The sequence below is a fragment of the Papilio polytes genome, unplaced genomic scaffold (assembly GCF_000836215.1).
Source record: "Papilio polytes unplaced genomic scaffold, Ppol_1.0 DF821733.1, whole genome shotgun sequence".
NCBI classification, from domain to species: domain Eukaryota; kingdom Metazoa; phylum Arthropoda; class Insecta; order Lepidoptera; family Papilionidae; genus Papilio; species Papilio polytes.
The window spans coordinates 1,609,745-1,623,615 of NW_013527471.1; the positions used below are offsets into that span (position 1 = coordinate 1,609,745).

General features: G+C 33.8%; 1 protein-coding gene across 2 annotated transcripts in view; it reads right to left on the reverse strand.

Annotated features, from left to right (window-relative positions):
• LOC106108300 overlaps window positions 1-13,871 on the reverse strand; it is a 53,435-nt gene that overhangs the window by 17,967 nt on the left and 21,597 nt on the right. Inside the window, exons 2-3 of one of the 2 annotated variants that reach the window (XM_013289435.1) lie at window positions 10,498-10,675; window positions 4,266-4,407 (exon numbers count right to left, since the gene is read on the reverse strand). In XM_013289435.1, coding sequence (XP_013144889.1) covers window positions 4,266-4,407; window positions 10,498-10,519 — 164 coding nt within the window. In that variant the 5' untranslated portion in view covers window positions 10,520-10,675. The remainder of the gene's footprint in view (window positions 1-4,265; window positions 4,408-10,497; window positions 10,676-13,871) is intronic. The other variant, XM_013289434.1, reaches the window with a different exon arrangement.

Below are 13,871 nucleotides of genomic sequence, written 5' to 3' on the forward strand. Positions count from 1 at the left end.
CTAATTAAATGAAACCATAGTATTTCAATATTGCAAATGAAAAGCGCACTAACGAGGCATTAAGGGTGCAAAGCGGCTCGAGTACTGCCGGTCTACGGTGGGCGTCAAATGAACGATAATTACAGAGAGTTACGTTGCTTTAAAGATTTTTAATTCACTAATTATCAGGACGTTCACCTGACTGAAATGTACTGAATAGTTCTTTGACTAGATAGTGTTTCAGTGGACATTTGATATATAAATCCTAACACAGCTCATATTTCAAATCGAAAATGCGAAAGGTCTTGTTCCGTGAAAGTCGCTTTTACAGAGAAATTTAACCGATCCTGTATTGGGTCCTATACTATGTAGATTAAGGAAAATGAAAGTCGTTTAACGAGCTTTGGTTAAATCTTAACTCTGAGAGATTGGAAGAGAAAAGTAATTGATGCAGAATTAAATGAAAATATGGAATGAGATAACGAGATAAACCAACGCATGATGGAACTAAAATTACAATCAGAATTATTCAATAACGAGTTGTCTTCTAAAAAAAATTTAACTAACCTACTATTTAAAAATGTCAATTTCAAAAACCAGAATTAAAGTCGAGTAACTTTGTTGATAAGAAATAGTTGTGTTCGTTTGTGAAATGGCACAAAGCTATCTCCCATCTTCACCTACGCTTCTGCTACGAAGCCTCGCTCCGGGAATGCAATAACTCACCTACTGCATTAAACTGAAGTAACTATTGGTATAAGTTACAAGCGGAGCGACTAGCGGGCAAACTGGATGTATGCAGTTTATGACATTATATTTCTATACGTTTAGATATCGAATAAGCCGATACAAATTCATGTTCAAAATCATACGTCATCATTTTATCTTAAATAATTATTATCAACACTTTGCCCTTAATTATACTCTATATATTTTCGACTAACACAATCTAAGAGAATACACAAAAGTTGTGTACTATATTTAGTAACTAACGTATCTGAAAATATATTGCTTCCCGCTATAATTTTATAACTTGTACCATACGCTAAGCATTATTATGTTGGTCGCCGGATGTTGTTCTCTGCGCTGCGGCGGCGGGCCATTAAATACGTGGAGCGTTAGAGCTAATATTTTTTAAAAACATTATCGACTTACAAAAGAACTATTTTCTTATAGAAAAAGCTTTTCAAACGTCCTTCTTTTAGAATGGATAGATCGTGTGCGAGAGAATAAGCTAGAGAAAGAAGTGATTTCAATTATGATAGATATGTATGGAAAAGTACATTAACATGTCGACCCTCGAAAAAGAGGTAGATGAAAGCAAAGAAAGAAATACTAATGTAGAACAACATTGACTTTAAACGTGCAAGAGTTAGTTAGCACTTATTGTATAAAACGGAAGTTTCGTGGCCCAAGGCGGAAGCTTGCAGTAGCGATCAATGCATTACGACTGCGCAGTGCACAGGTCGCCGCTCCCGTGACGAGGCTCTGAGCTATATCTAGCACATACCTAGGTCACATATATGTCGCCACAGAGTCTAGGGTTACATATAACCGGATACATAATATATTATACAAAATTAAGCATATAATAAGAATGATAAGTAAACCAGAAAGGTAAAACTATAAGAAGAGCAGGGGTATCTTGAGCCGAAACAGCCAAAGAAAACACAGCAACAAGGCGGCAAAAAGTCGTTTATTGGTTATATACCAATGAGGCTGGTCTGCGCGCGGACCCCGGGTTGGGTACCACACGCAGTTACAAAAAATGTTCAGATATCGGGTAACCGTCACAGAACAGCAAGCGGTTACCTGCTAAATTAGGCCGTCACTATCCGCAAGCAACCTAATTTAACTACACTACTGTGCTATTCTGAATAAAATTAGTCACAAGACAGCAAGCTAATATATTCAGAATCGCGTTGTAGGAACTAAAGTGGAGAAGACAGTAACTGTTTTCCCTTTACTTCTCTCATTTGCGTAATGTACTTGAAATGACTTAACATAAGGCGCATGTGATACAACATCGTGTTTTAAAATACAGGTGGCGCCATCTAGTTTTGTACGTAAAAACTACTGGTTGCAGTAAATGTTTGTTACAAAACTAGTTATTCTTACTTGCAAATTTTATGACCAACAATAAATGCGGTACACCTTTTTTTGGTGTCGAGGGGAAATCCACTAAAACCCCTTTGATGGATTCGCAATTGAGTTCTGGGATCTCCGTGGAAGTCACCTGAACCCTCGGCACTTTACCACACAATACAGGATGTTGCCTGATATACCACAGGGTAGCAATATAGGACCACGATATAGCACCGTCTTCCCGAGACCATTTTGATGCACGATCAGGACCTCTCTAATCGCCGATAGCCTAAAGGTCCCTTATACTTAAGGGACTTTTGGGCCATTGAAGGGATAGACAGTATACCTAGATATGTTACTACTTCAACTTTTGAAGGACTTATTGTCTGTTATAGTGACAGCCTAAGCACTAGGCAAGTCTAGCCATTCTGTAGGACAAAAGACTATCGGCTTACAAAAGCGCGTTCTTTGTAATTCCTTTTGTTACGTTGTTTTAAAATGGAACAAAAACTATGACGTTTATAATGAACTAGCTATCGCCCGTGACGTATTAAAAAAACATAAGTTAGGAGCTTCTGTGTTTTTCCTGACTATCCTCTACATCTATACCAAATTTAATCGAAATTCTTTTCGCAGTTTAGGCTACAAACTTTAACAAATATCCATCTAAACTTTCGCATTTATAATATAAGTATGAAGTATGATGGACCAGAGATGGACTAATTGAAGACCAGACCTAGTCATGTCAATGTCAAAATGACATGACGTGACAAAACTTGGCAATCTTGCTTCCTTGATGTTGGCAACTTATGGTCTTTTTCCCACATTAGGGTTTTTATCCAAAATATTTACACCCTAAGTTTAATGTCGTGAAAATATATAGCCTAAAGCGTGACGTAAGTGTAGGGCTTTTCATTAAAAGAATTATTCAAAAATATGCTGTAATCGCTGATATCTTAGGCAACAAAGTAGTGTGTGTTTACGCTTTATTAGAATAGTATAGATAATCACGAGTATGTAAAGACTCAAGCGACGAAGAAGATGATGGACGAATTGAAATTAGTCTTGGAAAAGTATGAATTTGAAATAGAAATAATCTATACTTTATTTATAGACAAATGTTTTATTTTCTTTCATTCTATATATTTATAGTTCGTTAGTATTCACTTCAGAGTGCAGACGGTGACTTTACTGTACTAAAGAGCTACGGATTTACGTCTTAACTTTTTGTCTCATCTTGGTAATTATTTGCTTTTTTATTACGTTTTTGAGGTTGAACTGCTTATGGTAATAGTGTTTCTTGTTGCTTTGCGATTAAAGGATGGTTTTAAAATTATTGTATGAAGTAGGAATTAAATCATGTTGCAATATGGTTACGTAATTCAGTTAATTCTAATTATAAATGATGCAATACTTTACTCTTTTTTTTGTTAGGTCTTTTTGTAATTGTGGGATGTTTAATTTTTATATTTTGTACTGTGTTATTAATTAATGCATTTTGCAGCATCTTTGTAAAGCAAATTATTAATGTAAAAGCGCGTTTACACCTTTGAATAAACTATCGCAAAACTGGTTAGTCTCGCTTTGATTGTGATGAGTTTATGTGGAGATACGCACACTACTCGATTTTTAGTTGTGCAACTAAACAGTTGAATTGGCAGCGAAATAATCGACAATCGCACAACAGATAGTTTAGTAAAATATGTGCGCCCGCTCTAAAGCCACATATTTAATTTGATGTAAAAAATAATATAAGCTAGTAGTTTTAGTAATTCATGTTTAGTAGGACATAGCAAGTTCATCAAACAAGCAATCGGAGTGGAAGCAAATCGGAAATCCATTTCGAATTGGACTGTATCCGTGCTGTGATTGAGTGCGACTGGATGTGGGATAACATCAGTTGTGTATTGACTTAAGCCGCTTTTCCACCAGGCGAGTTACCGCGCGACTCTAGCACGACAAACTTTTGTAAATTGCGTCAAAAATATCTGATATCTAGTTGTAATAGCGTCCCCGTTTCAATGCCATAAAAATGCCATTAGATAATTGTCGGGGTAACATAAATTGATCAGGCTATACTTTGCTTATTGACGTAAAAGCTAGATCCAGGTAAACGTTGCGCGGTCGCACTAGTGAAAACCGGTCTAACGATAGCGTGCTATATGCGCCATCTGTTTTTGAACTCCGTACTAATGACTTACCTTCTGTTATCAAGGTAGTTGTCGTAGACGTCAGCCATGCTTTTGTCGTCATGCATGTCGTAGAGGTCACTATAGATGGCGCTGTCGAGGCGCGAGGGGTCCAAGTGGTAGTTAGGATTCTCGTAGGAGAGTAGACCATTCTCTGCAACAAAGGAAATGTCAAATTTATAAAGTGCAAACTTTCGTTTCTTATAAAGACGAAATGGGTAAGTGTCGGACGACGGCTCCTACGGAAATGGTAGTAAGACAAAAATAAAATTTTTCACAAGACCTATTTATGTTAAAATGACATGACTTATCTTTTTACCATCAATTCATAATTAGCTTATTTAAAAAAAATAATCTTACATTGATTCAGTTTTATTGCTTAATTATTTAAACTGTTTTTTTCAATAGAAGTATGTTAATGTATCACGGGTCTCAAAACGTGTCCAAAGAGGGTGATTATAATATGAACTGAGACAGAGGTTGGCAACCGTGATCGGAAGCTATGTCGCCAGACGTCTGCACTTGTCGGGCTTCGTAAGCCGACACGGAAGCCGTACACATACCACATCTGCAGCATATTACTGGTGAATACCTTTATGTACTTTGAGTATATTTCTTAAAATCGAATATTTTTAATGGGTATACCAAATTAAATACTCAATAACTATCACTCAACTGTTTAGTCTCGCTTTGATTTTTAGTTTGTGCAACCAAACAGTTGGATTGGCTGTGAAACAATCGACGATCGCACAAATGTTGTGCGATCGTTCAGTCAAAGGCGTGCGCCCGCTCTTACTGCTACTGCTGGTGCGTTAGTACTTTTATGACATGCACACAAAATAAATATAAACGACATCAAGTTGTTAGGAGACAATATAGTAAATAGTAATTGATTCTATTTAGGTGCTAGAGGTTTAACCACAGTTTTAAAGATGTTATCCATCAGTATGTCATGAGATTAAAAAATCTTTCTCGTTTTCTGCTTACATTGTGTAAAATATCTTGTAACATTGTTACGGACATAAACGGAAGCTTAACTCGTTAGGGAGTCGGGTTACCGGGAATGCGGCTAGATTGTGTACTGCACGTTTATTTTACAACCCTACGTCGTATGTTCAATGTTTACTGTACCTCTTAAAATGTTACTGTTATATCGTGTTAATGTGTTACAACAAGAGATTTCGTTGCAATCCAAAGCCGAAATCGAAAAATTATAGAAAAATTGCACTCTTTTCGCTTGAACGCATAAATTCTTAAAATATTTCTATTTTATCTGCGCTGGTATCAGTTTCTATCTTTAACTTTTTCGTTAAAGATCGCTCTAAATTAAAGTAAACAAGAAGCTACTAAATGTATAGAAAATCTCATTCGCACTACATGGGTTTATAGATTACGTGAGTATGATTTTAAAATACCATAAAAGCAGGTAAGCTGGACCGAGATGGACCACACAAAGTTGTCGCGCAATCTGTAACATCGCTAACAACCCTAGTCCCGTAACGGTTATGTCCACGGCGTTACGACAATGTTTCCTGTATGGAAGACGGGCTTAGGGTTGTCAAATATGTTTCTTTTTAAAATTTTTGGTCTTTGTTTGCGTAACTATTAAAGTAATGTAAGGATTTTTGGGAGTAAATTACTATCAAGTATTTTAATTTACAAAGTGTACACTGAAATTTTGTTTATCTGAAGTTTAAAAACTATAGACACTAGAGAAAGTAATATTGCCAAATCTAAAAGGATACACGTAGTGGTAATAACATTTAAGGAGCAATAACCGGAGAGGTAGCGATTGGATAGACACTATTACATACCGTATGTTCTAAATACAGCACGTAAATGTACATTTGTTTCGGTATTGACTAGAAGAAAATTAAATTTCACACCACTAAAGTTATAAGAACATAACAAACATTAAAAATAGCACATGCACTTTTCAAAATCGAATAAATTCACGTCAAACAAGTAACGTGTCCAAAGAGCAAAAAAAAACAGAGGAGACGGTCTACTCATTTGGCCTTGTTTATTTCACGCTGGCTGGATATTTTTGTTTTAATTAAGTGTGAAATAATCGTTGACACTACGCAGTTGCTGTGTGCAAAGAAAAAAAGAAATTAGTTGCGGTCCAATGAGAGTCAAGGATTTTACAATTGCTTTTGTTGAAAAAAATTATAAGCAAGAAATATGGATATTCTTCAGGTATAGTTAATTTTAATCAAATACAATACCCATCATTTGTTTTTAAATTAAATTTCTGACCCTTCTACCCTTTCTTAATCAATATGTTAGCAATTTATGTAAAAAAACATAAAGTGGACATGCAAAACGCTTTGCGTTTGAAACGCACGACATTGAAAGTTCTACTTGTATGTATGAAATGTATGGAACGTTGACCGTGCACTATGAACCTGAAATTGCATGTCTTGGATTATTACTTTTATTTACATTGTTATTTTAAATGCATTTCTTAACATTAATATGCAATTAAAACATTGACATTTGCATCATATTAGTGGAAATTAGGGTCACTACATTCTTAGGTTTACAAAGGTACTTTTCGGTTCTTTCTGTTCACTAAGGGACACACTTTACAGGGATTTTTACACTAAGGTGTATTATTAAATCTACGACTGCTAATAACTATGTGAATTGAAAAAACTGAGATGAAGTTTGTCGCTAAACATACATACATATTAAAACAAAAATACATCACCAATAGAACGTTTTACACCTCGCGTGTGAAAACAGGTAAATAGTAAAGATTCAAACAGTACAATTCCCTATAATTGCGAACAAATCCTGATCGATAAGCTGCTCATTAACAAAACACCGAGCTATAAAAATAATTGAAGCCAACACGACAATTATGCAAATAACCTTTAAAAGTTGCACAGAGGGCCCATCGCCTCAGGCTCACTAATCTCTTGAATGTGCAAAGTTAAGTCGTTGTTAACGTTAAAAGCCAATTCTAGTCAGGAAATATCTTGTGAACGTTTAAAAAACGTGCATTTTGTATGTATAAGGTGAAAAAACATGTTTAAACAAATTACTTTTTCTTCTATACAAACTCTTAAATTTAAATTAGAATTATAAATATTTTAACGTAATATCGTTTCTCTTCAAGTGCCGTACACTAAAATTGCTCTCACAAAAAATATAATTTTTTGAGTTACAACAATTCGCATAGGAGCTATTTATTGTGTATGACGGCTTTCAAATAGGAAGCGTATCACCTTATTAAAGGGCAGCAACGTTTATACTTCTGGTATTGCCTGTCCTTGGGCGTTGATCACCTGTTCCCGCTGCCACCTCTCGTATAAAAAAAAATGTGACTGTCAAAAGGGACTACGGTAGGAAAATGATGTATAAGGGATCACATATAAAAACTATAAATGGTTTCTTTGAGGCAATTCCTAAACGATGTAGTTTGGGGAAACCTAATAAGGGGCTTTGTCAACTTTAAGTTGATGCTTTACCACTTGATGGTAGGGCTACTACATACAAAATTTTAATAAACCTAGTTGAAGAAAAATGTTACTCAATATGATGCAAATTCCTTAAATATAATTCCAGCTTATCTTTTGGTAGTCATTTTGTTTTATACATATTCTACTAAGCTAAGGGCTTGTCCCACCAAATTTTCTGTGTGATATCAATCCAACGTGTAAAATATGTGATGCTTATCTGACAGTGACGTCATTTTTAAGCTATCTGAGCCTATATTAGCCAGTGGTGGGACATGCCTTAAGTATTATTTATAAAAGATTACAATGTTATTGAAAAATAAGATATTAACATACATATAGGGTTGCACAAGGATAGGCTTTTATAAAATGTAATCAAGAAGACATGTTATTTTTAAGTTGTGACAACCCTGGGAGCGCGACTATTGATTTTCTCGCGACCTTCTGTCCGTCGGAGCTCTCTAGTCGCGGCACGTACGCTACTAGCGCCGCCCCCTGACTTCGCTCGTCTCCATCGATCATTGTAACATTATATCATAAAGGTACAAAGTTACTCAGTATAACATTGGAATAACGGTAAAAATATTAGACATTTCTTTCTTATGGATTCTTAATTTGGTGCTTTAGCTGATATAAAGATTGCAAATCTATCTAAAAACATGATACATTGCTTTGAAAGTAGTTAGAACTACTGAAAATAAACTATCGCATAATAGTTTAGTCTAGCTTTGATTCCTGTAATGAGCTATGGATGTGCGCACACTACTCAATTTTAGTTGTGCTAAAACAATTGAATTGGCTGCGAAACAATCGACAATCGCATAACAGTTGTGCGATCAGTCAAAAGTGTGCACACACCTTTAAAATAATTTTCCGATTGGTGTCAACGATTGTATATTGTTTTCGAGTGTACTAGTGACTAATAATTGAATCGTTTTCAAGCCAAGTTAGACGTAATTTCAATTGCAAGTACATATGCGTGCACAAGACTTGAGCAGACTACATTACCTACTTGTAACAAATGACTTACAAATAAAGAAAACTATGACGAAAGTGCAAGTTACTGTTTGTTTCTCGTTACTGTCTGCATTCAGATTCTTTTGTTTGAATAAACGGAGTTTTACACTGCAGACATGTGCGAAAATATTTTTGTTTTATTCTGTACTAGCTTTCGCCCGAGACTCTGTCCGCGTGGGATTAAAAAAACAAAAGTGAGTAGCCTATGTGTTCTTCCAGACTATCCTCTACATCTGTACCAAATTTCATCGAAATCTGTTCAGCCGTTTAGGCTACAAACTCTAACAAACATCCATCTATCCATCCATCCATCTAAACTTTCGCATCTATAATATTAGTATTACTGTCTGCAATCAGATTCTTTTGTTTTACTAAACGGATGTACACTACAGACATGTGCGAAAATATTCTTGTCCTATTCTATACTAGCTTTCGCCCGCGACTCCGTCCGCGTGGGATTAAAAAAACAAAAGTGAGAAGCCTATGTGTTCTGCCAGACTATCCTTTACGTTTATGCCAAATTTCATCGAGATTCGTTCAGCCGTTTAGGCTACAAACTCTAACAAACATCCATCTAAACTTTCGCATTTATAATATTAGTAAGATAAGATTAAAAAATCGCCCGCTTGAAACTAAGAAAATAACAAAAAAGATAGCCTTTGTTACTCGCAGATAAAGTTGCTTTTTAATGGTGAAAGAATTTTTGAAATAGTTCCAGTAGTTTTTGAGTTATTTCTATACGTACGAAAATTCAAAAATACAAATCTTTCCTCTTTATGATATTAGTATAGGTAAATAAACTGAGATGTTTTAAAGGTTCTAAATTCCTCTATTTTTGTTAATTCAGATGATATTTTTGTCTTTTTTTTTACCTAATAATTATCTTTATAATACTGATTTTAAAATATTTTGTTTCAAAGCTAGTGCTTACATGAATTTTACGGCAGTGTAATCTCACGGTTAACAGTACATTAATCAATGTCTTATACATAACGTATAGCGAATAGTTTTGAAACGTTACAGTCAGAATATATGACTTAGTAAGCCCCTTCGTTCACGAGGATAATATTGAAGTGTTCAATACAATGAATACGTCGCGCGAATTGTCTACTAGTTTGTGGTTTAGCGAATATTCGATTTCTAATCGAATATAAATATCAGTATTTATTTAACTACTTCGTTTTAAGTACAAAAATGGATCGATCGCTCTCTAAATTATCGATGTGGTTTTTTAATTATAATTACGTTGGGATCGATTAAATTTAGATTATATAGATTTCAAACAGATTCAAAATTACAGTTTAAAATCAATTTACGGCCGAATTCTGAAACATGAACACTAAGGATGCTTTTTTATTTATTTGAGTAAAAGAAAAATAGCACAAGAAAAAAAATGATACAGTTACAATTCAGAAGTTTTGAGTAGTTGTGCCATCCACAATTTTACCACGTAGTAACTATAATATATTATTTATAATTCAAAATTTTAATAATCTCTTTATTAACTTTTTTCTTATTAACATGTATTATATCTTTATCATTAAAATTACTAATATAATAATTGAGAATTCGGTTAATTGGCGACCGCAATCCCACATTGCTTCGAGACCAGTTTGTCGAAAAAAGTTTTAAAACATTTCTGGGATGAGCCCTTATGGGGACTCTGTGCGATATTTACTTCTGTACTTATTATGAATAACGTATAGACGTTGTTAATATAAATATTTCAACATTTGTCCGTTAATTAAAAATGTGCTACTTACTTTCACGTTTGTGAAGTCCCATGTTGTAATCCGGCTGAACTAACACACATACATAGTTGTGTTAAGTCACTTTCTATCACATTTCACTTAGCACTTCACTAATAATAATGTTAGAAACTTGAGTGCACTTTAGAAGTAAATGTTCTTGACGAAGTTGAAGAAGCAAAGTTCAGAATGCCTTAGAGAAAATACAATTGTGTTTAGAAATAAATATTGAAAGGTAAAATATAACTTATCTATCGCCCGCGACACAACCATCTGTCTGGTATTAAAAAAAACTAAGTAGCCAATTCATTCTTACAAACTATTCTCTACATCTATGCCAAAAACTCAAACAAACATCCAACTAAACTTTCGCATTTATAATATTAGTAAGATCAACAATATTTTAAAATGAAAATGTAATTAAAACAATTAGTAGTTTACAGTAACAAATTATTTTGAAAAAAATGAGGGAATCACGAGTATCTTTGTTTAATATTTGTAAAAATAGATGGCGTTAATTTAAAAAATACTAATTAGCCAGATTTAGGAATAACGAGAAATAAAATTACGTAGATTTAAAAAGTCTATTGTAGGTATGGTAAATATTTAAAAAACAGGTTAAAAAAGGCGTTTTACATGTCTGGAAACTTTCAATTAAAACATTTTTTTTAATAAACTTTACGGAGCGTGGTTACAGCCTGTGCGATATTTCAACATAATTAAAAAAATCATAATGAAAGAATTTCCGAGACTCGTATCACATTCGTTCAAATGTCATTTTAATTAATGACTCTTACTATAATTTTATTATACTAGCTTTTGCCCGCAACTCCGTACTCGTGGAATTAAAAAAAAAAACAAAAGGAAGTTGCGCCTATTTGTTCTTCCACACTACATCTATGCCAAATTTTATTGATATCTGAGGTACTGTCTTTTTTAATTCTGCCCGGACAAAGTTGCAGGTAAAAGCTATACAACTATAAATTTAGGCTTTTTCTAAAACATATGTATTTTTAATTTTTCAAATAATCTTACTTTTATTATAAATGCGAAATGGACGGATATTTGTTAGAATTTGTAGACTAAACTGAACGGATCGCGATGAAATTTGGCATTGTAGAGCATAGTCTGGAAGAACATATATTCACTAATGTTTTTTTTTTAATTCCACGCGGACCGAGTGGGCGAAAGCTAATGTGGTATAAAGTTTGCCCTTTTGTTAACTTTTGAGTAATTTTGATCATCAGAAACAAATTATTGCATATTGTTAGCTACAATATATTCAATGCATTCATGTTTTTAATTACCCATTTAATTATTACCTTCAACATGAGGTAACAAGCAGGTAACAAGCGTTTCCTTTGAACACGTAACTCTTGTTATTTGAACATTGTGCGGAAAATTACAATACTGGCAATACTGGGATGTTATAAAATTCAACATGTATGTTTGCTTTAGTATTCGATAAAAAAATATGACGTCATACCTTATTGTGCTCGTAGTTTTGAAATAAAAAATCTCTGAATGAATTTGTGTTGCTGTGTTTTATTTCATTTTAAATATGTTTTGATATGCTATGAGTAGTAATGTTTTAAAAAATAACACTGTATTCACGGACCCTACATATCTACAGTGGAATATTATATTTACAAACATTTTTATTTATTTAAACTAAATAAAAATAATCAGAAAGTCTTATGATTGATGGATGGCTACAAAGGCAGAGGAAGACCGAAGAACGTATGGATGGATTGAGTGAAAGAGGATATGCTTAAGAAAGGAGTGGATTCAGATATGAGCTGATAGAGATGTATGGAGCACATACTGTGCCGACCCTCCGTAAGGGATAAGGGCAAGTGGATAATTTTTATTTAGATACACGTTAGTAATTCAACAGTGATAAGAGCTCGCGTACACCTTTGATTAAACTATTGTACAGCTGTTGCGATTGTCAATTGTTTCGACAACTCGACTGTTTAGTTGCAGAACTAAAAATCAAGTAATGCACCTTCGTATAAGCTTATAGGAATCAAAGCGACTAAACAGTGTGCGATAGTTCAGTCAAAGATAAGCGGACTAATTCCTAAACACTATATGTATAACTAACTATCGCCCGCGGCTCCGTCAGCGAGGAATTCAAAAAAACAAAAATAAGTAGCCTATGCGTTCCAGAATACCCTCTACATCTATGCCAAATGTCATCGAGATCCGTTCAGCAGTTTAGGCTACAAACTCTAACAAACATTCATCTAAACTTTCGCATTTATAATATTAGTAAGATTTTGTTTCATTCTCAGCGAAGCGTGTTACATTCAGAATTAACATAACCTTGATAATACGCGGATATTTAAATTCATGTTATACATGACATATGTCAGATACATTTGCATTCTGTATACGAAATTTTGCATACTCTATACTATTATAATAAAGCGTAAACACACACTACTTTGTTGCCTAAGATGTCAGCAATTACAGCATATTTTTGAATAATTCTCTTTTTAATAAAAAACCCTACACTTACGTCATGCTTTAGGCTATATATTTTCACGTCATTAACTTAGGGGGTAAATATTTTGGATAAAAACCCTAATGTGGGAAAGAGACCATAAGTTGCTGCCAATATCAAGGAAGTAAAATTGCTATACTTTGTCATCATGTCATGTCATTTTAAAATTGGCAATTGAATTTGACAAATGTAATCAATAAAACAATTATCATAATTTCATGCGAATGAAGTCGCACGGGAACAGCTAGTCTTACTAAAATAAATGCGAAAGTTTAGATGGATGGATGTTTGTTAGAGAGTGCCTAAACGGCTGAACGGATCTCGATGAAATTTGGCATAGATGTAGAGGATAGTCTGGAAGAACACAGGCTGTTTACTTTTTTGTTGTTTTTTTATTCTATTCGGCTAAAAGCGGTGTAAAGTCACTGGCCGCTAATTATTTTATATCACGGGACAATTTATTCAAATGTGACGTATTGGATTTTATCACTATTAAAAAAAAAACATAATTATGTTGCTTTTAGTTATTGAAATAATTCTTAAAAAATATACTACAATTTAATAAAAACAAATTTAATTTACTCTATTACTATGAACTTCTAATTCTTATAACAGTAGTATTCCGCAAAATAAACTATTCCGTTTTTTTTTTGGGCAATTTGTAAGACGCTATAGAAGCGCTATAAGGCTGGTTGTTATTATATGGAGGTTGATGACCCTATATACGCCCTGAATTTGTACAGTTTACAAGAGAAAACTGTTCGTACTAATTTTAGGGAATAAAAAAGTAGCAATCTCATTGTATTTTTATTCCAATTCAAACATAAAAAAAATCTACTAAAACCAAATCGAACTAACCTTTTTTTTTTTTTTTTTTTTT